The 26,096-nt window shown below is 42.8% G+C and overlaps 1 protein-coding gene across 2 annotated transcripts; it reads right to left on the minus strand.

Moving 5' to 3' along the window:
* Positions 1-954: 954 nt before the first annotated feature.
* Positions 955-25,601, minus strand: gsk3ba (glycogen synthase kinase 3 beta, genome duplicate a). 2 transcript variants are annotated; one of them, XM_026375684.1, is made up of 11 exons: positions 24,764-25,601; positions 17,973-18,166; positions 12,683-12,766; positions 7,609-7,719; positions 6,137-6,267; positions 5,322-5,428; positions 5,015-5,112; positions 4,790-4,897; positions 3,864-4,050; positions 3,415-3,513; positions 955-2,874 (listed from the first exon to the last, which is right to left on the minus strand). In XM_026375684.1, exons 1-11 carry the CDS (start codon positions 24,849-24,851, stop codon positions 2,804-2,806), a joined length of 1,278 nt encoding a protein of 425 aa, XP_026231469.1. In that variant the 5' UTR covers positions 24,852-25,601; the 3' UTR covers positions 955-2,803. The 2 variants fall into 2 exon arrangements, with proteins under 2 accessions (XP_026231469.1, XP_026231470.1); XM_026375685.1 differs by having other exon boundaries at positions 4,802-4,897; positions 24,764-25,599.
* Positions 25,602-26,096: the final 495 nt, after the last annotated feature.

Below are 26,096 nucleotides of genomic sequence, written 5' to 3' on the forward strand. Positions count from 1 at the left end.
TAGTATAATATACTAGCACATGTACTCACTTGTATTCTTTTTTGGTAATTTTATGGTGTTTTTATTGTACTGGAGTTGGGGGTGGGGTGACGTGGTCTGTCTTTCTGATGGAGGGTAACAACATGTTCATGAATGCAAAACTACAGCAAGCAGGAGACAGGAGAAAGGCTACATGACTCAGCCCCTTTAGGTGCTACTGAATTCCCCCCCATATAGACGGGGAGAAGAAACAAGCAAGAGGACAGAGGAACGACAAAATATTCAGAGAGAAGAAGAGTCAGAATACATTATTGCCTCTGAGGATGGCTCATCACAACCACATTATTGTTTGGCTTTGGTAACAGAACCAACACTGTGAGTAATACAGAATCTGTACTGTACTGTATATATATATACATACAGTATATGAGGCTTTGTTTTTTTAACCCCTGCTGCCATCCACAACACCCCCCACACCCACTTCATGCGCCAGGTCTGTGATTTATGTGTTTGTGTCTCCGTCCAAGATAAAAACATCTATTAAAATAAACACTTGTCTACTTTATCTTCAGTTAAGGAAAATCCTTACAATTCACAACGTCTGTATATTACAGTAAGTGTGCAATGGGGGAAGAGGTGCAAGTGGAGGGAAATCGAGTGGAAGAGCGTGTGTGTGTGTGTGTGTGTGTGTGAGCGTGTTGCAGGATAGCAGGACATTCAACAGCACCAAAGGGAGAGTCACAATATCTGAAAGAGGGGAGAAGGGCAGGGTGAGAGGGGTGAACAAGGTGAAGGTGTATGAAAGCAAAGGCACTCCAAACTATAGTTACACTATACATGACTAGTTCTTGTTACAATAATACAGCTGTCATCTACTGTACTGTACAGGTAAGATTGAACATATGGCTGGATAAAGCTGATCATTATCATCATCATCATCTACAATATCCATAAACAACATCAGTTTTGTCCTGATTCTGTTTTTTTAATCTTTTTTATTTCCTTCCCTACCCTTCGTCATCTTTGTTTTTGCTCATAAACAGTACATGGGTCTGCATATATACACATACCTTGAACACAACATGGAAAAAAAAAAATTAACGTAACAACATAAAAAAACAACATACAAGTCATACAAGTCAGAATTTTGGTAAGGAGCATTTATACTGTATATACAAATTCAGCTTTTTTCGTTTCCTTTTTCTTTTTCTTTTTTGTTTTTTTAATGTAGTGAGAATTCTCTGTAAATAAGACGCTTCAACAGACTGTACCAAGTGGCTCTATGTGCGACAGGTGGAGGAGAAAGAACGCTAGGCTAACACTTCAGTCAGTGGTCACAACACATGAGAAAGTCAGCGGCGGACCAAAAATCACCGCCAGCGCTTCTCAAAGAGTTGAAGAAAGAAAAGTGTTAAGAAACATCTCGAGTCTTTTTTTTTCTTTTTTCTTCACAGAGACAGAGAGAGAGGAAGATTTAGACAGGGGAAGAGGTTTGTCTAGACACTGCACTGTCACAGAAACACTGTTACAGACAGAGTCGGTACGAAGACAGGGAATAGAGCAATGCCCTAAATCCATCTACAGCCTTAATACAGACAACACAGGAGAACGGAGAAGTGGCTGCTGGAATATTAACTCACTCCAGCAAAAAAAAAAACAAAACAAACAAAACAAACAAAAAAACAAATAAAGACAAAAACAAAAACACCACCTTATCTAAATCTATTGTCTTTAGGCAGCAGCAAATATTGCCACTGCTCTGCCAGATATGAGCTCACCATAAATGATTTCTGAACCATTGTAGTTAATATACATATATCTATATATACTTTTTATACATAATGAAAAGTAATATATAAACTGTGTATGTATGCATGTTTGTTTTGTATTGTATGTATATATTATACAAGCACACAGGACCAGATACATGTCACATCCATCGCACATGGCAATCCAAAGACATCTGCCCAGGAGTACAAAACAAAACTTAAAAACAAAGTCGAGTAAAACAGCTTGCTAACCATTTAAAAACAACCCCAGGCAAAGGAAAAAAACAACAAAAAAAAAAAACAACAACAACCTGTCCGGACATTACCCCCCCCCCACCCGCGAGTAGACTGTGTCTTTCCACATACATCAGGATCATCATGCATCCACGTGTGTGAGGATGTGTGTGTGTTTCAGTGTGTGTGTGTGTGTGTGTGTGTGTATACGCGTGAGCCTCATGCCTTGTCTGCTGAAGTGGAGGTGAGAAGTGAGAGGGCGTGGTGACCCCCAGGTGATCCTAACCATACTCAGGCCATGCACTACAAGAGGAACCAAAGGGATGGGGGAGTGGCCAGGGGACACAGAGGTCAGAGGTCAAGGGATGAGGATGCAGAAAAATGGAACAATGCAGGGGAGAGGGCCGAGGGGAACAGCTTAGGACTTTTTCTACAGATTGTCCTCTTACAAACATTAGCAGGCTAGCATTGTTTATACATGTACAGTGTATTTTTATTAACAGTACAGTCAACAACACCTCTGGACCTGCACTTTGCTTCCCCGTTGAAAGAGCATGGACAGACATCTTTGACAGACGGAGGAGTAGAGTTCAAACAGCTGGATGAGGGCCAGTCGAAGGTACAATAAGGCAGATCGGGGATGCTTGGTTTGTGGTCGTGGCATGGGGCTGTTGGCTAGCTGCTAAACCCGGACTGCGTCAGCATCGCTCCGCTGCTGTGAGGGAGGAGAGCAGGGCAAAGCAGAGCTCACCCCCTGGCCGGGGCAATGGAGAGGCCGTGGGCTGGGGCTGAGACCGGGACGGGGAGGGTGTACTGTTGGCTCAGGAAGTGGAGTTGGAGGCCGAAGCAGAGGCGGTGGTGGTGCTAGGACCTCGCTCTGTGCTGCTGCCATCTAAGGGCAAAGAGAAGACAATGTTTTTGTTAGGTAGAGAAAGAGAGAGCATAGGAGAAGTTCTGTGTGTTCATTAGAAGAGAAGCTTTATAGCACCCTCAAAGTGCAGACTGAGAGGTAACAGTCCTCCCTTTCTCTACCAACCACTGCTGTGAGTTCAGGCTTGTATTAACAGTAATGTCGTCAACACATACATGTGAGGCCCTTTACACCCAACTGGAGCTGCTCAGTCAGCAGTTACAGGCTGTACCGAGCTTCTCCCAGGTGTTATTGTAGGAAACTGAATTCGTTAGGTAGGTTAACTCTCTCTGCTCAAAGCAAAAACTTGCAGCATTTAGTGCTCACAGTGCTTTGCAGCGTGATGTTAAGATATTAAACCTTTTAGCACAAGTAGAGTCTGCTCAGTTTTAATTTAAATACATTAGGGGATGAAATGTGTTGTCATGTAAGCAGCAGCAGATGTCACCACCAGCCTATTAAACTAATAAATGCAGCCAGCCACAGAAAACAAAAGTCTGGTGGCGGAGCTACAGTTCTAACCTGTGGTGGCAGAGGTGTTAGTTGGGGTAGAGGCGGCAGCCTGGCTGCGGGCGTGGGCAGGGATGAGTATGGAGGCCAAAGAGGGATTACTGGACAACTCTGAAAGAGAAAATAATGACATATGTTGATGTGTCGTATCGTATGGAGACAGGAGAGGTTGCAAGATGCAAAACAAAGATGGCGCAATAATAAAACTGACAGAAAATTAACACCGTTAATGTCCATGGAAAATGGTATCAGTAAATGTTGATCAGGGATTTTTTTTTATTGTCTAGGTGTTAGTGACACATTTTTCTGAGGTTTGTATCTGATTAAGGCAGAGCAAGGCAGTGTTCTGATTACCATTTTCTGAAAGACTGCACAATAGTGAAATTTACAGTGCCAAACACTGACACTACAAGCTCTGGTTTCCCTCTGACTACAAGTTAATGACACTCGCGTGTGCATACCCTGGGTGGTGAAGTTGAAGAGGGAGGGCTTCTCTCTCCCGTTGGGCAGTTTGACGTTGGGGTCACGCAGCTCATCAAAGAAGGAGTGCGCGCAGGCCTCTAGAGGAGTGAGGCGGGCTGTGGGTGTGTACTCCAGCAGGCGAGAGCAGAGGGCGATGGCCTCTGGAGGCGTACGCGGCCGGAACACCTGAACACCAATTACATACAAAGTCAGATGTTGACAGAGATCATATGAAGTCTTTTTCCACACACACACACACTGACAAAACACACACAAGATTAACATGTTTTCTCCATGAAGAGCTCACGTTTAGTAGCATGGGAATGTTTAGTAGTGACTACTGCAGTTTGTATGACAGGGCATGAATGAATTAATGAATGCGTCTGATTGTTGCAGCAGTAAACAGCAGTTGACCCTAAAAACAGCTGCAGAGAGCGACCACAGCAGGGCGCCTGAAGACCAACAGAAGGTCCTGCTACTGTGCGCTGATTGGATGACTCAGGAAAGATGATGTCCTTTTTATCTATTTCATACATCATATGTGTTTAACATGCACCAATGTAGCAGCATGCAGTGGAAATCTAATTTAAGAGTTTATCCCACACATGCAGAGAGAGTTACAAGCACGATATAGCCCAGTATATTCACCAAATTTGTGTTATCAAATGTTATCAAGTTTAGAGTGTTCATAGGAACTAAAGGTTTTATGATGTAACACTGAGTCTTTGGCATGGAAATTGGCTTCTTTGTACTAGTCCCTCTTCATGGGCCTAAAAATCAGATTCATTCAGGGGTTACATGCAGCGCTGGTGGGTGGAGGTGATGAGGTTGGATGGCTGCAGAGCAGCAAGCAGGCATGTTGGCATATTAAGCATAATGAGATGCTGCAGCCATGGATCTTAAAGAAGTAAAAGGGCTCCTGTACCTGTTGACTCACCTTAGTCCATGGGTGCGCCTTGATCTGGGGAAATTTGAACTCAGTGTAGTTGGGGTTCATTTCGCGGATCTGCTCCCGGGTTGGGGTGCCGAGAACCTGGAAGGAACACAACAGATGGGACCCAACGTTATGTCTTTAAGTTAAATTGCTTTACTTGTTAAAACTAAATCATTTATGAAGTCTATACACCCCCAGGGTCACTCCAGTCATTACCTTGATGATTTCAACCAACTGATCCACTCCACTGTCACCAGGGAAGATCGGTTGCCCTAGCAACAGCTCTGCCAGTACGCAGCCAGCTGACCACACGTCTAAAGGAAAAGACAGGTCACCAAAAGGAAAAGGAAGTGAGACATCACCCTACTAATGCACCGATGCACAGAATATCTGCTAATTCTCTGTTCCCTTTATCAATGTGTGTTTATCCTTCACCACTAAAATTAATAAGAGTAATATGTAATAATAAAGTATAACTTGAGGTTATGATAATAGAGTGGCTCAGGGGTTAAATTAAGATTACCTATGCTTGAAGTGTAATCGGTGGCACCAAAGATGAGTTCAGGGGCTCGGTAATAGCGAGAGCAGATGTAGGACACATTTGGTTCTCCACGGACCAGCTGTTTAGCACTGCACACAAAATGAAAGCACATTATCAGCATCATCACCATCACTATACTCTGCCGCAAAAGTGGAATGTGAACCTGAAGAAGAACCTCGTCATATAAATATATAAAAATTATTCCTGCTTGCTTGTTCCAAATTGTGCTGGATAACTGTATAAATTAACTGGTCAAACTGCAGCAGACCAGCATAGTTTAGCATTACGTTATCCAAAGGTAAAAAAAATCCACGCAGCATCCCCTTTATAGCTTCTTAATTTACACATTATATCTTTACAATTTAATCCGTATGAAAACTGAAGTATAAATGTGTTTGGGAGAAGGATGTGGGGGAGAACAGCACATACACAGTAATTCCCGAAGCCCTGTCATCATATTTCACAATGATGTTGCCAAGCAACCAGCAAACACTTCAGGCAGAAAGAGGAAACTGGATAATGTACTAATTAGTGATCTTTGGTGGGGCTCACAGTTGGATTTTGTTAGCTTTGGACAGAGCTAGGTTAGCCATTTCCCCGTTTCCACTTTTTAAACTAAGCCAAACTAACAGGCTTCCACTGCTGCTAGCTTTGTATTCGTCTCTTCACATGAAAGTCTCACCAAGAAAGCAAAGAAGCCTGTTTTCCAACCCATCAAACCACTTCTTTAAATACTAAGAAACACAGGAGTGCTGTTGATTAAACCAGACAAACTGTGGCTAACGTGTGAGTCTCACCTGCCAAAGTCACAGAGCTTGAGCACGGCAGTCTCTGGATCGAGCAGCAGATTCTGGGGTTTGATGTCCCGATGGCAGATCCCAAAAGAGTGGATGTAGGCCAGGCTCCTGAACAGCTGGTACATGTAGAGCTACACAAAGAAATGAACACACTCAGGTTATAACAACACAAACAGCAAACTCAGTTTCCATTACAGGGTTTAAGTTTGGAACCAACCACTGAAGAATTCATTTCAAGCCCAGTCAGCAAATGTTTAGATGACAGTATCACAAATAACTGTCTGAACTTTGTTAATCGGGCCTTGTAGAGAGAAAATGAAGCATGGTGCATGGGATATAGTGTAGTTTTCAACAGTGGAGAATTTAAAATATTCCATTTATTCTTTTAAACGTTGCATCTCAGTATCAATCATTACATTTGTACAAGATGATGAAAATTGCTCCTCTGTGTTACTGTGGTGATCTACAGTAATACTTTCAAGGTCTTTTCATCCCACAGTTCCTGCGCTGAATGATGAATATTTATATTGGTGTGTGTAGTTACAAAGGTCACTGTGAGTGCTTCCTCCGCTCTGTGAAACTGATTAACTGTAGGTGTTTTTTTAATTATTTCACTGACATAGAAAAGATTTTTATTCTAAAAGACGGCCAATGTGTAATGAGGTTTTTATTTCGCCTTCACAGATCATTCACACATTTGTTTCATCTGTCACGGCCGCAGGTATACCACTAAGTACCAACTCATCTGTGTGCACCAAATGCAAACACACTAAACTGAAAACCCATTAGAGTTCTGGACGTTTTTCACCTGAGATCTTTCTTTAACAGGAAAGCAATACAGATTAGTTTGTGTTCATGAAGTTAATTGAACTGAAACAAATGTAAAATTGTGCGAGCAAAAGTCAAGCTGCCCTTTTGTAACCAGAAGCAGTAGTGATACAAAGTGGATTAACGCAGCAAAGTCAAGTAAAGTGAATTTAAATGGATTTAAACGTGTCTGCAGAGGTTAATTTGTTACATGGCTTTTAATTCACTCAGGTGTTGAACTGAGTTTCACACACAGAATATTATTTTTCATCTTTAAAGATGATAACAGACCGTAGTAGAATTTCTATGGATTCATATTCATAAAACACAATAATAATATTAAACAAGTGGTCTTTACACCCGATTCAAAAACATACACGGAGAATATTTAGGTGTCTTTGTGAGAGTCTCTGAGAAAATAACCTCAGTGACACAATATCATGTGTAATGTTGGATGTTAATTTATTTTATATCTACAATTACCATCGAAAAGTGAACCCCACATTACAAACTACCAGATTCCATAAGACTCATTTGTTGTGTGTTGAGAAATAGTGTGTGAGAAATTCGATAAATTCTCTCCCTGCTCCTGAAAATATATCACACCATTACTTGTTATGATGGTTTCAGACACACAAAAAAAACAACCACACGCTTGTATGTACCTTGACATAAACCATGGGCAGAGTCTGTTTGGCTCGGCTGTAGTGTCTGGCCACTCTGTAGACCGTCTCAGGAACGTAGTCCAGAACCAAATTCAGATACACTTCATCCTTCTGTTAGAAAGACAGAAAAAAAAACCCAGAGGTCACACATGCAAATTGAGAGAATATACCACGTAGTAAGAAAATCAGTTACTAAAAGACACAGAACAGACTCTTCAAGTGCCAACGATAAGAATTCTATATAAGTAAAAATAAAAATCCCATTCATGACCAATGAACACACTACACATGCACATATTCACACATATACCAGCTGACTTCTATATCAATTTATAATTTTGCACATCATCATCTTCCCATCCCTCCCTCTTTGCGCTCTCTGTTTGTGGCATCTCTTTTTAGCTGTCAATCTCTTTCCCCGATAAAAGACGCTGTTTTCAATCTTCCCTTTCATAGCACTTGTTTCCATGTCTCACTATGGGATACGCCACCTCACACATTCTTCTTCACAGTCTAACTGGGGATCTATTGTGTAGGACTCTTCCCCGAGGGCAGGAAACACACAAGTATGCGTCATAAAGGCCGACGTTTAATAGTGGCCACAGACAATGATATCATTTCCTCATTTCCTAGTTGGACAAGGCCTGTGTCAGAGGGTGGGGTTGTGCACGGTCTATTCTGGAGAACACCGACCCCGAAGGAAGCAGTATGTGAGGCTTCTCAAACCAATTATTCTAGGACTTCCTTTTTCCTTTGATTCTGACCACAGTCTGACCAGCACTGAGTCACAGAGTGCGCCTTGTGAAAGCATTCTTTTAGACCTTTAACTCCTCACTGCAAACTGATAACTTGTACTTCTCAAGTACTTTTAGTTACAATTTACCTCAGAGATGCACATTACATAATCCTCATCACAGTATGTGTTCACTGTCTCAGCATATAGAGGATTGTTCTAACATCATATGTCAAATAAAGACCGACATCAACCATTAAGCAAGCGTGTCACACAACCCTTCGGTGTGTGACACGCAGTGAACCATTATGCCGTAATGGCTCAATGGTTCACATCAGTGATTTTGTAAAACAGCTGGGCACTGTAGGTCTTAATAAATGTTACTTAAAGAGGAGTAAATACTGCATTTTTAGAGTCCACTGTCACTGAAGCAGCATCTTGTACAACAAGATCACCCTTTAATATTGTTTGATCATTTCTGAACAATAGTGTTTGGCACAGAAATAAGTTTTAATAGGATTTTGAACAGATTATACTTGTTAATAGGATCCATTACCTGTTGATTCTGATTGTAAAACTAAACTGTACTGCTGTACATGCCACACAGCACATGTTGCACATCTGCTATCAGCAACTGAAGGTGTAGGTGGCCGCCTAGATACTGTGGCTCTATCATGCAATCTTATCATCCTGCAAAATTCTTTATAACCACAAGTGTTAGTTTAGAGTCATTCTGGCCTGCAAGATCATAAAGGGTTTAATGGACCCTAAATCTTTGAGCTGGTATTGCCAGAGAGCTGGACGGCACCAGTGACACGTGGACATTAGCGCTGCATGTCATTGTGTAAATGACCAACAAACACACACTTGTTAGTCATAACGCTTTGGGATAATAAAGTAGGGCTTCCAAATTAAATTTCTCTCTGTGGTTTCTCTTTCTTTTCCTTCAGTTTAATGAGGGAATCAGTGTCTGTATCCATTTGCCTCCTCTCCCCCATCTGTGGTGTTAACAGTCTGTCCAACATGCAGCTTAGGTGGTGAACAGAGCCGACTCCCAGCAGGTCTGCAAAGCACAATGAGAGAGATGAGCCCGTGAAGAGCTCCCAAACAGACTGTGTGGTACACTTCTGTCAGCTCAATGCCCTGCTTTGTAGTAACCGCTCTCTCCCACTCACACTCAGACAATAGCGTAGATCGCTGCCCTCCATGTGGCTGCAGTCTACCTCCAGTAGGGGTCCTAAGGCAGGACCTCCTTATGGTTACCCTGCCTTTGGCTTGTACCTCACTTGTAAGTCACTAATGTCTGCCAAGTGACGTAATGTGAATTAGATACATACTATATAGGGTGAGCAAGTGGTAAAAGAGTCATGGTTAGACTGGGAGACAGTCACATACAGTTATGTTGGTGACGAAGAGCAGCGTTTTCTAAACAGGTACACTCTCATCTGTCAACCCATTACACTCTTTCTCTAGATCTCTCTTCTCTGGCTGTGTGTGTGTGTTCCCATTCCTCCCTCACCAGCAAAAGTCCCATTGATAACATTTGTGACGGCTAAAGAGCCCGCTCCGCCTCCTGCTAGCGCCACTAACGCTATATTTAGCCTAGCAACAGGGATGACTCACTTCCTGCATCACTACAAAGCCACTTCCTTGGCTTGTTCCCAGATGGTTAGCTTGGTGGGAATCTGATTGGCTCCTCGTTCGCTCCTGTTCACTCAGTCTCTTGCTTTCACCGGAACAACTGGCTCAGCTGTGTATCAGCAACAATCACTGTGCTATGGTGTGTGTAAAGATGGGGATTGATGGAATCTGTGCCGTAGTAATGTGCGGTATCCATGTCAGTATCCACAAGTGTGAGTGTGTGACAGTGATTGAATTAACCTCATTTTGACACACACTAATGAAGGCACTTGCAACATCACACTATGCATCTGTGTCTATTAAGATGTTCAGGGACCACAGCCAGATTCACTACGTGTGAGGCACTGCCATACACACTCACTTGTCTCTCACTGTTTCTTGGCAAAGCTTGTGGCAGCTCTACCGACTACTTCATTACCCAGAAGCAACATTGCTCAAGCACAGCCACTCTATTAAGATCTGTGCATATGCTTATATTCTGAACTACACTTCCTATATGTGGTGTTTAACAGTAAAGGCTGTCTGACAGCTCTGGTCAAAAAGCTACAGAGGGATGTTCATAGCCCATGTGCACTGTGTTTTATGTGTTCACAAAGACCTGGGAGCGCAGACTGATCCTCCCGCCACACAAGACTTATTTACCATATGGACGACTAACCTCTAGGGGCCACAGAAGCTCCAGGGTCACTGTCGCTTTAGTTTGAGGGGGGCTGCATTTGTACCTTATCTTGTGATCCTGTGTTTACAGAGCTCGACTCTGTATCAGCTGAATGTTTTACATGCGTTCTCTTTGCGACTAGTTATTTAGAGGTAAAGTCAACCGGGTATTTGCTGACCTGCCTACGCTGTTTGTACCTGCGGCCAGTATTATACAAGTGGTTAAAGGGTAAAAGCAAAGAGTACACTGTGTATGTGTCAACCACGCCACATGCCAGCAGTTAGATAAGACCTGTGCAAATGCTGGAAGCTACAGTAGCAGTAGTCCCAGTCTGTCTCCCAGCTGTAGTCGGCAACTTTACATCAGGACACAAACAGCGCCTACACACACCTGTCCTCATCTCGTCTCTTCGTCACATTCTCCTTATTTACCCATCTGCCATCTATCCATTAACTTGTTTGTACCAATGTGATATTACCTTTTGCCTAGTTCACAAGCCCCCCTTTAGCATGCCATGGGTGGTAAAACCTCATACCATCAATACAATGCCAGTCTCCATAATTAGCTTGAGTGATACGGTCAGAGGGAAGAAGAGGAGGGAGAAGAAATGGATACCTGAAAGGGAAACTGAGAAACTGAGAGGAATGTAAAAGGATGTAAAAGTGAAAACATTAGAAGACATAGCAAAATGTTACGATTCATCAAAATAAGTTGCAAAAGTCAGGTTGTGAAGGCGTAGGGCCATTCCAACGTCAGTGTGTCAGTACACCAAGAATTAGCAGTGATTCCCAGAGGTCACTGATCACATGGTGTGAGACAAGGGGTGGGAACAGGATGGCGCTTACAGAATGAAGGGGAGGGCTCGGGTGAATCTATAATTAACTGACACCCGCTAGTCTGGCAAATAAATGCCCCATATCCATCCCCCAGTCTTCTCTCCTCCATCATCTCTCCCCTAAAATCCCTAACAGCCTTTATTGGCTTCGGTAAGTGTGCAAGATTCCTAACTGCAGTGTCATGGGCATAGGGCCGACAGCATGTGTGCCAGGTCTATGTGTGTCTATATTTGACACATGGACCTCTGCCTGTTTGTCAGCTAGTCGAATGACATAGTGCAGCCTGGTAGTCTCCAGGGGACCTCCATCGGTCAACAGAGCCAGACAGCAAGGCAGAGAAAGGGGGCTTCCCTGTCACAATGTAGTCAATGTACTGTGCTTATGAAGGACAGAGAAACCAAGAGGCAGACTCATGATCAAACATGATAGAGCTGACTATTTAAAAGAACATAAGTATAATACAAATTACAATAAAATAAGTCTCAGGAAAACCTAGTGTAACTATTCCTAATCATGCCCCATGAGAGAAAGCTGAATTATTTAAGTACTCCAGGGAATCGTAACGCACTTTAGAAGATGACCAAACTAGCACTAAAAGAAAATGTTGTTCAAGGTCTTACGCAGATGTACAGAGAAGGTAATATGCATCAAGCAGCTATTTAAAGAGCAGGGACTAAAATAAGCCAGAGACACAGAAAAGGAACAAGGTCCACTACGCTTCGTACTGTAAAAACATTCACCACAATTATGTCATGACTCATTTTACCCATGCTTTTAAAAATGATACAATAAAGTTGATTTAATTGTTTTAAAAGCCAATAAGATCTTAATGAAATATTGTCAGAGGTTTCTTTCTTTCTGAGATTTCAAAGCTTGTCATTATTATCAAGGACAAGTTAATGCACAGGTACAATCAACCTGAAAGGAGAAAATAAATGGATAATGAATAAATAATGTTTGCTTCCACTGTAATGTCTGTATGGTGCCGCGTGTAATCAATTTCATATCTGTTCATCAGTGCGGGTGAACCCTCTGAACTGTTCTTAACTATTTATACACATTTAAACATGCACTTTCTTTCTTTCACAAAGTTCTCAAACTCTACACAAACTTCTTATTTGAAAAATCGCAATATGGAGTCATTCACTACTAATTATACTCAAACAAGCAGATGAAGATTAAGATGAACAAACTCAGCCAACTGACCTTGTCTCCACTGGAGTAGAAGAAGTAGCGCAGGCGGACTATGTTGCAGTGGTCCAACTTCCTCATAATCTGCAGCTCGCGGTTCTGAAGAAAACAAAACATGAAAGACATGTTAGATTTGAGCTTCAGATATATCTGTCATGCTTGAGTTTCTCTAAGGAAGCTTGTGGACGTGGAAAGTTTTCAACTGGACCCTCTGCACAAAGACAAATTTTTACTTTCATTGTTTATTACCTGACAGGAAAGTGGAAGTGCTATCAGCGTCAGTACATCAGGGTCCAGCCATAAAAGTTTCAGTATGACCATAACAAACCCTGATTAAAATACATCATTGTCTTAGTGCCCAAAGAAACAACAACAACACACACACACACACACACAGACACACAGTCGTCTTGTTTTCAGCCCCATCATCGTCACAAGCTCAATGTGCCAGTTTGTTAAGAATCAGGGTTAGGGAAAATTGGATGTGGTAGCAACACAAGAATGCTAATAAACAAAAAAATGGACATCCATTCTTCTATAGAAGGATGGATCCCACGAGATAAAACATGACGACACTATTATGTGCTATGTGGCACATTGTCTGTTCCCAGAAAATTCAGCATTCCTGTGCCCAAAAGGCACCTACAGAAATAAAAGTCCCCAGAAAACAAAAAGATCGTTTGCAACACACACACAGAGTACAGCAGAAACTGTTCTGAGAAGAAAGTGAAAATAAATTTGTTAAAGTTAATTATCTTGGGGCCTGTAGTGTGATGAGCCTTCACAGGGCCACAAGAACAAAATGTTAGCATTGAACCCTGGTGAAGAGCACTCCATCTATACTCATATACAGTCCATGCAGAAAATGGCTGTGTATACAGACTTCAAGGTGGGCAAGAATTCAAACATTACATAAAGCTTTAACAGCTCCATTATAGCTCGTATTCTCTCCCCTTCTCTGTTCTGCTTCCCTCCCCCCTCCTCTTTATCACCGTGCTTTGTGTTGACTTGATCTAAAGTGCTTGTGTAACATTTGGAGAGTGTTGACTCCACTGTGGCGACTGAATGGAGGATGGTCAGAACACAGAGAACAGCAAAGGGAAGCACAATGCAGGGACATGAGTGGAACGAAAAACACAGAATCTGTAGCAGAGCACATAGAAATCGGATTTTTAAATAGTCATGTACAAAACTGAATGTTACCGTGAGGATTCATCCGATTTATCGCAATGTTCACAATAATAAAATAGGACATGTAGAATGAATTTATATACTGTATAGTTAAATTTAAAAATAAATATTTCTGCCATATTTGCATAAATGAGAATAACTTTCTTCCTAAATTAATATGGAACTTTCATTTGGGTACTTTACTTAATATGTTTTTTGATTAAACGCTTATTAAACATGTTTATTCACTGTACGTCTATTGACTGTTTCGGTCGCACAGACACACGATTGAACCGACTGAGCTATTTGAATGGGTTGGCAAAATAGCAGGAGGGGAAAAAATTGGCTGGGTGACTAATTAGATCCTCCATTATGTGGGTCAGAACCATGCTGGCTGGCACAAGGAGATATGCTGCTGTTGTTCCACACTTTTCTGTCACCTTAAGAGAATTTAATCCCCAGACATTCATTGTCAACAGAGCAGACTGAGCTGTCTGTCCGCTAAACAGGACCTCATCATCTCAGCAGCAGCATCTTGCAGGTCAATAACCTGGTATAGATATCCCCTCCCCCCAGCCTAATTCACTTATAGGCAGGCACAAATGGGTAACCACAGTCCTCCCTTGTTTTTGACCAGTGTACAGAGCGACTACCACTACATACACCATACTTCATAAGGTCACATTATAGCTTGTGGGTCACAGACCTGCCATCGAACTATTGTGTACTCCAGGCAACGCCCTTGTCATCTTGCAGTGGCTTAGTGGGAGTATTTGAGTGCAAGTGTATGAGTGCGTTGTTATGTGAGAGGAATATTGTACCATATGGAGGAGGAGCAGCCGACAGGCTGTTCGCTGTAGCCCTGCCCAGCTCCAATTATACTACACTGCAGTCACTCCTGCTGACCTGTCATGCTACAGTGTGTCAGCAGACCGGGCAGCAGAGACAGAAAGAGACAGATGGAGTGCAAACGAAAAAGATGGGATGCCTCAGTTGCAGGCTGCTAGAAGTGCAACACCTGAACACTTCATTCTGCTGATGTACACTCTCAAACGAAACCACATCCACTTTCCAAAATGGTTATCAGCACACAGCAATTGTGCACCACCCACATACACTTTTACTGTAACAGCTTATAGATCTGTCTACTGAATATAGACAGTGGACCAACGCTGTGTAAGTACTTAAAGCCTTATTATATATATTTTATTGTCATTTCTTCAGCCTGTCTCTCACTACTGAGACTTCACTACACTGTCTGCAATCGAGCTTTGATTTCTAATAAAGACCAATTTTCTCCAATTTGTAGAAATTACATCTGAATATGTGTCCATTGTCATTGTAACATAGAAACACTTGACCCAGTGAAATGGTGTGGCTCAGCAGTATTTTGATTTCATTCTGACTAACATCTGTTAGTTGGTTTTTTTGTCCTCACTCAATGGGATTTGTTGACAATGTATAAAATCATCAGACTTCATCCCAAATACTTCAACAATGTTGCAGAGAGACAACCAGCAGACAGCCTCTCACATTATTTGAGAGTGTGTGTGTGTGTGTGTGTGTGTGTGTGTGTGTATGAGCGATTGTTGATTCTACAGTGAGCATCCATTTTCCAATAGGCTGATATGCGATCCCTCACATGGGAGTGGAGAAGGACATATCCCACAATGCACCAGGAGCAGACTGTGAACCCACTAAGACTGTTTTACACATTCATCAGCTACACCCTGAAAGACACAGTCTACACTTTATGGAACATTATTCCATTGAGAAAAGAAAAAACAAACTGGTCCAAATCATTCATCTACTGGTAAAAAACTGTGCTTGGGTCAGAAAAGATGTGCGTGGGATTAAACTTAAATGATTAGCCCACACACAGAACACATACTGATAGAATTGTGATGTTCGTGACAAAAATCCCACCAAAGGGCAACAGTAATAGTAACAATGATTCTGTTCGTCCAAGCTCAATCCAGTTGAACCCAAGTTATCTTTTAGCACCTGTAGCAAGCTTCTCACTACTAAGTTTACCATCATGCAAGCATTGCTGAAATGCCAATATAATCTTAACCTTTAATCTCACCTGTTCTTTGCTTTACGTAGATTAATAGATTAAAGTGGTTCTTTTGACTGGTGCTGTGAAGCCTGTGATCCAAATGGCAACTACAAACTATTGGCAGCATCCATGTGATTCTTTTACGACAGCCGGCCTACAAAACCTGACCAAGCATTCAACATGTCAAAAGTCCGTGAGCAGGCGCATACAGGCCCACACCTGCAGAAACCTACATATACAAGTGTAAAACTAACTGAAAGATACAAAATGTGGTGTCAAGCGCAGCTTTAGAATCCGATCATTTAAATGATTAGCCTGTTTGCTTGTGCATCTGTGTGTGTGTGTGCGTATAAGGAAAAGTAAAGCAGCACAAAACATTTGCATGGGTCTGCTCACACAGGCTCACTTCACAGATGAGCACTAAAGCAGACAGAAAAGGCTTTAGAAGACGACAAGAAAAAAAATAACAAGAAAGTAGAACGCAGGTGTTTGGGTATGCGTTTGTGTGAAATGGGGCACACACACATACACACACACACACACACACAATGGCGTATGCTTGGCAGTCATGTGAGGAGTGTTAGCATTCATTTGTCTTCTTTCAGGCCAAGCATGTGGAAGACAGAAAACGAGACACAGTGAGAGAAACACTTCTGAGGATGGGGATCTGCTTTAAAGTGGAAACTAAACCATGAAAGAAAAGAAAAAAGACTTCTCCAGCTGACCACAGAGCTGTTTAAAGACGCAACCTGCCATCGCGCTCACCATAGGCTAACCACACACAACAGGAAGAGCAGGATGTGACTTCATCATGTCCAGCACGCACATTACAAAATAACATATGGCGGACCCCCAGACTGTTAAATAACATCATTTATCTTGTCGGGATTGAGTTAGCAAAGGACTAGCACCTGCTGAAAAACTGTGTTGAACCTCCAAAAGGTTAAATCCAGGGCACTGAGCTGCTCAAGTATTTAGCTGAACCGGTTGGCTCAGCACAACATTCCCAAGGCGAAAACCCGACAGGCAAATACTTGTGTCTAAACTCTCACAGGAGATGGAACTGGAGGCTGGGAGTCGAGAAGACAACGGGAGACACCTAAGCTCGTCTTTCCATCATTCTTGTCGTCACTCGCTGACACTCCCTGACTCTACTGAGTGGACACAAAATAATGAACAAAAAGACAATGACTGCCCTCAGAGCTGAGGTCTAGTGAATCTAGTGAATCAAGAGTCGTGTGGTGTGTGTGGGTTTTTCAGTGCACATGTGGAAAACATTATAGTAACACGCTGGATTGCATCATCTTAAGTGTGCACTTGTTCTGTAAAACATGCAATATGAAAAAAAAAAAAGCAGACACTAATGTGTAGCGTGTGTGTGTAGGAGAGGTTAATATACCCTCAGCAGGGTAACATTTTTTTTTATAAGCATTGATAAATTCATTAATGGAATCCATGCAGAGGTGATTTTTATGTTTAGATGAGGGTCACATCAGATGCTTAGTTTGTAATGTACTAGGTGTGTGTATCTAAAACAAATGCTCAACTGTGACACTTATAAAACTTAATGAGAATCTAAGCAGCTGTCCTACAGGCTTGATAACCTCAGGTCTTTTATCTGCGAGTTGTGAGCAAACAGCAGGGACGCTCAGGCCTCTGGACCCAGGGAGTAGAGACAACGTCGCCCCAGTGGAGCAACAACAAGCCATCAGTCAAATCTATTCAAATCTCAGAAGGAGGATTCCAGCAGAGCTTTGCTCGGCAGGAAATATGACATTTTCACAGTGACAACTCAACTTGACAGATGACTGTGTATTAAGGGTTCAAGTGTGTTTGTGTGAGAAACCACACACACGCACTTCCTGCAAGAAAACACTCACATTAAAGCATGGATATGTCAGCATTTCTCCTTTGTTTTATCTTGTTTCGCAGATTTTCTGATCTCACTTTTCTTGTGAAAGATCACTACATTCATGTCTCTACACACAGCTACTCATTAATACAACAGCTCACTCTAGTTTGGTTACATTGTTGGAGAGAGCTGAGTAATTGAAAGGTGCCTTTTGGGTGTTTTACCTTAAACCTCTTGTCTTGTAGGACTTTCTTTATGGCCACCAGCTCTCCAGAGTCGCAGAGTTTAGCCTGGTAGACGACGCCGAACGAGCCGTTGCCGATGACTTTAGTGTCCGTGTAGCTCACCTCCTGTGGCCGGTCAGGGCCTTGGCCTGGAGTGGCCACAACTGTTGTTACCTTGCTGCCATCTTTGTCCCCTAAAAAAAGAGAAATGCAAGATAGTGAAGACAAAGCAGTGGCAATGTACAGTACAGATGTCAAGGGGTTTACAGGTTTGGGGAGAGAGAACTGGCACAAGAGAAAACATGACAGTGAAGCATTAAAATGTCGAACAAAAGCGAAAAATGTTGAGAGTCTCAAAGCCCAGGGCGGCATTTTCAAATAGCATTAAGGATCTAAAACGCAAAGGTATTCAGTTTCAGAAAGAGTAAAGGAAAAACATCTTCACAACAACTGAGGCTGGTCCAGCTTTATACCTTCCTTTCTAATCAGTTAGGAGCTGGCTCTGCTCCCCTGAGATCAAGCTGTGAAGACTTTTTTCTGTTTACTCAGGGTCTCTCCCTTTCCCTCACACTTCTCCTCCCTATAGAACTGTAGTGTCAAGGTTCAAAGTTCACATTAGCTGGTAGTTAAAGGACAGCCAGGCTAGGATGTGTGTTGCACAAATGTGTGCTGCATCTTTACATCCTCCAAACTTCTGCATATCCCCTGCGACAAATTCTCTACACAACACCTGCAACCCCCACTAAATCAAGTCTTATTAGCATATGCCTTTTTCACACAAATTGCGGCAGAAAAAACGATCGTACATGAGCCAAACCCCCCCCCCCACCCCCACGCGCCTAACACAGTCAAAATATCTTTGATATAAAATATGTCTAATTTTAGTCGAGTTGCTGAGACAGTCTGCCACCAACACATTTGTCAGCAGCTCAGTGTGGGTACAGAAATCATGCTGATGGATGGATGGGTTAGTGGTGCTTAATAACCGTGGTGTGGTTATTTCACAGACACTTTATGCAGCATGTGGGAGCAGACCACCTCCACGAGGAGGAAACTGACAGGCCACAGCATCCTTTCCAATAGAGGCTGATGTGACCATCTGACACTGACCTCTAGAAGTCTGAGACTAGTCTGCATGTGTGTTTTCAATTTTAAAAGAACAAACTCTACGCCTAATTAACCCGGCATGGCTTGAATTATTTTAACACGTGAACGTCAGGGTTTTGACGCAGACTGTAACATTAAAGAGGTCCACTGGTGCTAGCATTGTCATACTCACTGGCCTGCTGGGTTTATTTTCAACCACAGCTGTTAATTTCGACAAAAATAGTGCCTGCAGCAGCACACACACACACACACACACGAGTTAAAGGAGAAATAAATCTTTTCACCGTCCAACCCAGACATAAAATAATGATTTTATGTGTGTGTTCCTGTTAGTGTATGTCCTGTGTTACTGAAGATGTAATTACGATCAAAGAATGAGGAAAGCGAGGCTGGGGGGAAAGGTGAGGGGTTTGAGAGACCAACAGGATTTCACTCTCCAGGAAGGAGTCTAGAAAGAGAAACCGAGCACAGATTCAGTAGCGACAGAAATAGACCTTCCAAAAGAGAGAGTCTGTGTGAGAGACAGAGAGAGAGAGAGAGAGAGGAATAGAAGTCTGCCTACATATTCCAGCAGGGCCATTTCTATGACGCCTCTGCACTTCCTCAAACCGTGAGAAAAGACTGTGCGCACACACACAGTCACACACGCATACACGAGTCTCACTGAGATCTCATCCTTGTGCAAATAAAGAATTAGCAAACAGTCGGAAATGGCATTTCTGACACTGACTGGAAGTCTGTGTGAATCATGACCTTTCACAAAAATCTGCCAAAATTTCATCTGTCATTCTTCGTGCAGATTCACTTCAATTTGCCGGTACATGGCACAATCGCACCCATCGATGAGAGCAGGATTATCCTCACTTCACATGTGAAATGTATATTTTCATTAAAGTAAATGACCTCCAACAGAAACACCTGAAAATGAAATATTGAAAATGTTAAAATGGCCTCTCCTGACTTATGATGTTATGAAAGAAACACTATCAGAGAAAGTAGTCGAAGAGCAAACACCTTGCCACATGTGCCTGCAGAGTTGCCATGGTAACTTTGTCAATTAGCCACAATATCACTGACATAATAAATCAAAAAGCATGATTTCATGGACATTTGCTGCATTACTGAGCAACAAAGTGAGACATGAGAGAGAGAGAGCGAGAGCGGGTGGAACTTTTAGCCAGAGGCATCAATAGTGTATCCAGGTCACCAAGCTAGTTCAGGCCACAACTGAATATGGGTAAAACTACACTATTGTTGGGCAGTTGGAGGACACATGTTCGCTAGCTAGACTTAAAAGCTTGCAAAAGCATGCAAAATGCATGAAAATCTATTTCTTCTTAAGCTGTACCGGACAAAATGAGGACAATCGATCATGCAAAATTGGATGGTGTTGATTGCCTGGATCCATGTATGAGTAAACAAAACTAGATGCTGCATCAATTAGTTAATGAAAACAAGACAAGACAAGAGGTTAATGAACACAGTCATTAGTTTCGGCCTTAAACGAGACCAGAGCTTTGCACAATATTGTTGCTACTCAAAAGTGGGAGTATTTTCCTGAGCTAAATTTATGACTTTAATCAAATGCACTGATGATGGCACAATATTAATAAGACAAACAACACTAACACACCACAAATCAAAGAAACGTGCAGTGCATTTGTTGGTGATGTTACAAGTTTTTACATAAGAATTTAAGCTTCTTCAATGAGGATCTGAAATTCTAATTCTTGTTCACTGAAAAGGTCACGGTCATATGTATAAATTCAGTCTTGCACAAAGCGTGGGAGGTTTGAAGTTCTGCAGCTGTACTGCTGTTTGCTTTGTGTCGGTAATCAGAAATAAATCAGATATGATGGTTTTTTCTGTAACTACAAATATGCACATTCACAAAACTGAATTGTGCAGCATTTCTACAGAAGGTGTACAAAGGGGACATAAGGAACAATCACAGGCTTTAAACTTGTTTAATAAGCTCAGAATCTTACAGACCTTTATTTGAGTCCATAAATCTTGGGATTCTGTCATGCATATGACAACACTTCAAAACCTCGACTAAAATGACCTAAAATTAATAGTACTGCTGAGGAAATGATGTTAACATACAACTCTCCTGTTGAAATGTCAATAAGATTTAAAAATCACATTAGGGTTCAGGCAGGGTTCTGTCACATAAGGCAAACTTCAGCTCAACTGCGGCCAATTGATGCTCTACCCTACAGTTAAAAGGTTCTGAACAAGAAATCACTTTTAGTTTAGTAACATAAATCCTCGGGCTACATTTGAACTCTCTGGAGCTTAAACACATGTATTTTCTCTGATAGAGTCTAAACAGAAAAATAAATGGCTCAAGTCAAGCGATTTTAAACCATATTTTATTGATACTTTAGGGGTAAAAATATGAAATGTTACTAATCGCGACAGTACCAGGTTGTAGAGCTGAAATTATTCATTTAATTACTGCATGATGAGGGATAATTTTCACACTATTCATGTATCACTATGTGTAAATGTCACAGAAGCGGCAACTGCCAAATTGTCCATGTGTTCACTGATCCTTGAATTTGGCAAACAAATGGCTACAATCACAGGGACATATAGTGTATTTATTATCTGTGTGGCTGTCACAGTTAAATCATAATATGACACACAGCGTGAATTCAAACACAGAAACTAACTACCATGATATTACAAAAAAAAAGAAAGAAAAAATACACCTACGTTCTTGAGTGATGTGTTACCACAGTGTTAGTATGCTAGACATGTTAATAGGTCTCAAATACAAAATGTGCAGAACATTAATGGGTTTTGGAACATGGCACCTGTGCACTGCAGGTGAAAGTGACATTCGAGAGGAATGGTTTAAGAGGTTTGCTACACTGCTCATGGATAAAACATGCTGTACCACCAACAAAAGCATGTGTGCATTTTGTTCCACTGCTGCAAGGCTGATGAGATAATTCACTACACTGGAACATCCGGCCACAGTAATGCTACAGCTGAAATGCATATTTCCAGGAAAGCACGGACACCTCACAAAACACACTGAGGTATCAGTGAGTTTTCTGACCAGGCACCGCACAGACTCTTAAATATCCGAGTGGTGTTTAGCCTGCAGAGTGGTGGCTGCCCAGTCCTGCCACTGCACTCACTAGATGCACTGGACTGAGCGCAGATTGATCATCCTCACGTCCTTTTCCCTTAAAAAACAGCTCTATTTGAAATACTGAGGGATTCAAATGGTTGTCTTGTCTGCAAGTACTGCTGTTTCATTTGAAATCAAAGAGTGTAATTAGTTCATTTTGTTCCCATCATCACTTGCTAAATGTGTGAGAGGCACAGAAAGGATAGGGGAGAAAGGGGGGGGGGGAGAGAGAGAGAGAGACAGAGAGAGAGAGAGAGAGAGAGAGAGAGAGAGAGAGAGCTGCAGCTTTGAAATGCTAAACAAGCCGCTCATTGTTCTTGGCCAGCTGCCTCACCCCAAATCACAAAACCTAAGAGTGCTCACGTGGGTGTGTCAATGTACAGTATGTATGCATGGTGTGTGTGTGTGTGTGTGTGTGTGTGTGTGTGTTTCACTCTGCCTGTGTAGGAGCATTGGGTGCATTCACTCAAGGATCACGCACACCGGCTACAGCTGCTTGAGATCATCAGCCAAGTTATTCACACTGTGTGTGTGGGGACAAATGTGTGTATTGGGATGGTTAACACTAGGTGACATACGGGAGAAGAAAAAAGAACAAACGAGTGAGGTTAAATATTATAACACAGCTAACACTGTAGAACATCTACCTCTTAATTACAAACGTGATATTAGAGATGAGATACCACAAAGGTGTAGTGAAAAGATGGAAAATTAGTCTTTACTTTACATTTAAATGAGATTGTTTTCATTCATTTAATTAATTGTAATTTAACCAGACAAAATAAATGAAGACACAACTTCTGTGTCACACTTCTCATATTTGGTCTCTATGAATTTACGATGAGAAGATGGTAGTACCTGAAGAATCCTTTGTGGAACAAAATTAAATCAGCATAAAGGCAAAAGAAAATCTGAAGACTTTGACATTTTATCACTTAGTAATCAACAGCTCTCCATTTCTCCATGGGGATGAACAGCACACATAATTAATTAGGCAATTCCAGCCTCAGTCTTTAATACCAGAAGAGTCTCTTGGAGACGACTATTTTCAAGTTGAGAAATCACAGTTAAACTCATAACAACACTGACCACAGTGTCAGCCTCACATTTTCTGCTAATTCAATAATTTATGTCTCCACAACATTCAGATCCCAAAGACTCATCATTTTCCTCTGTTCATAGCCAGGATGCACTGACAGAAACACACTTCAACACTCATATCTAGGGTAAGACTAGTATTGGGCTTTATGGGAGTGTGTCTTTGTGTCCGTGGGTGAGTATCCCAGTCCACTCAGTGGCGTCTAGTGTGAAGGCTCGAAGGAAGGCTTCAGCCTCGGGCCTCACCCTACTAACACACATCATGGCCACGGCACAACCCAGAAGCATCACCAGGAACCTTAGCATCGTCACAGCCTCTGTTTTCACTCACACGCCCAAATGTGTGTCTACATGTAAGATAAGAAAGGAGTGTACAGTTGCCAGACAGTTAACACAGTAATGAGTCATTAATAATGTATTTCAATAAGCTAAAACAGTCTAACATGTTCTGTGCATGTGCGAAGCAGACTATTAGATAGAAAGTGTGCATTTCATGTGTTATTGTAATACATGTACTGCTATAGCACCACACCTCATATGCTTCATCTCCTATAGGAACACCTGGACCAGCAGTCTATTGGACCTGTATGTTTCCAAAGAAAATGATTGGCATAAAACACACACTGAGAGGTGAACTGCTGTAATATATGACTTGAAATGGCAGCAGAGGTGATATAAAGCAGCAAGTAACAGATAGGTGTGTATGGACCAAGCGGGCTCCCTTGTTCTGCAGCTAGGCCTAGTCAGTGGCATGTCTGTAATCTCTGCGGCTAGCCTGTAATCAGCCTTCTTGAATCGGATACGTGAACAGGGTCACACTCCCTCCAGCCGTCGCGATGTGTGATTTCGACACGGCTCACAGAAATCGGGATCAGTGAAGCAGCCCTCTCCCGCATCACCTCAGTTTCGACCGAGTCAACTATGGGCGCACCTTCCGCTTTGACAGTTGCGTAATAGACCGACCTATCGCTTCGGCTCTAATCCGTATACACGTTGCTGCTGTGTGGTGACACAGCTGTGAGCTCTAATCTACACCCAAAGAGCTAATAATCGAGCTGGATCATAGGTAGAAGTTGTTTTTTAACCTGGGCCGGTGCCAGCACCACCTTCTCCTGGCCCAGCCCTGCCCGGCGCGGCCTGCTAACCCAGGCTGGCCGGCCCCGGGACGCATCGTGTGTGTGTGTGTGTGTGTGTGTGTGCATGTGTGTGTGTGCATGTGTGTGTGTGTGTGCCACACAGCACCAGTGAATCTCAGTCAGTGACACAGATACATGACAGGGCTAAGCTATCCGGAGCTAACGTCATGTACTCGCTTGACACATTTTCAGCCTGGTCATCGAGGAGACATTTAGTGGGGTATGTAACGTTAGCCCCCGGTTAGCCCCCCGCCCGGTGCATGCAGAAAAGGTAAGCTACTCTAGTATTACAGGGCTGTACTTACTGCTGACTTTCATGCTGCCGAAAGCAGAGGGCTGCGGCACTGGTTTGCAGCTCTCCGCGAAGGATGTGGTCCTGGGCCGACCCGACATGATCCAAATCCCTTTGATTCTCTCGACTCGGGAGATTGTGACTTGCTAAACGGCAGGGCCGAACCTTCTCATCCAAAACAGGATGACAGTAAATGAATAATGGTGTAATTCACAGGGAAGACTGGCAGGTAGAGCCCCCCTTTTATCCCACGATCCTTCACGCTAGTTCGTATCTCCTAATAAGCTAGCCTTTCTGTCCCAGCAGCGGTCGATCACAGCATCGTTTCCTCCTTATAATCCAGGTTTTCTTTCAGCGGGCCTTTGAAGACACGTCTCCGACTAAAATAGTCATGAATCTGGCCTCTCCCTGTGGCCCCCCCCTGTTAAAACCAATCGCGATTTCTTTCTGGAGGCTAAATCAATTTCACAACGATGAAGAGGGCTGAGTTCAGGTCTTCGATGTGCAAGGAAATGCAGCGTTTTCTCGACGATTCGGGACACATGCAGTGGCTCTTCATATCCCGATGTGGAGGCTCAATGATCCGACTGCCATGGCGGCTCCCTCGCTATACCCTAGCCTACAGAGCGTCCAACGGAAAATCTGCCAGTTGCCACGGTCTTCTTCTACGACCTGAACGGCGTTACGGTGCCTCGGAACCCGGACTCGCCTCTGTCAAATTTCGGTATCTTTACCGAGGCCCCAGGGACGGCGAGCTATTCACAAAATGAGGGTCTTTAAGTAGAAGAGTGCGACGGTACTGAATTTCTTTTTTTATTCCTTCCCCATAGGTTTCGGGCTCGCCGTCTTTGTCACTGCGCACGTCAGCTACGTCATTACCGCAAAGGGTACAGGGAGAGCTGCGCTGTCGCGGCAGGACGTTCACGCTGCTGACGTAATTGGCGACGGAGAATGGGAAACTGTGAACGCGCAAACCGTGAATCTGGGGTGGCCGATTGAGCCAATCGGAGAGCGGATCCTTCAGGAATGGGCGTTTCCCGTGTTCCGGTCGTCCAATAAGAACGCCGCTCCTGAGCACCACATGGCATAATTTGCTTGGCCCCGCCCCCGCGACTTCAAAGACTTTTTCCCATGCCGAGACAGGATCAGTGGGCGGGTCTTCTCCCGGGATTGATGGGTCTGTCGACCAATGGAGCTGCAAAACGAGCCTGTCAGTTCAAATGGACCCAGCTGTCACAGAGTACCTGTGGTCATGCAGCACTGTTGCTATGTTAGATACTAAATCCTCTCCCCCTATGTCTCTCCTCGACTGTTTTAAATTCATACGGCCCTTTGGCACATTCATT

The sequence above is a fragment of the Anabas testudineus genome, chromosome 21 (assembly GCF_900324465.2).
Source record: "Anabas testudineus chromosome 21, fAnaTes1.2, whole genome shotgun sequence".
Lineage (NCBI taxonomy): Eukaryota > Metazoa > Chordata > Actinopteri > Anabantiformes > Anabantidae > Anabas > Anabas testudineus.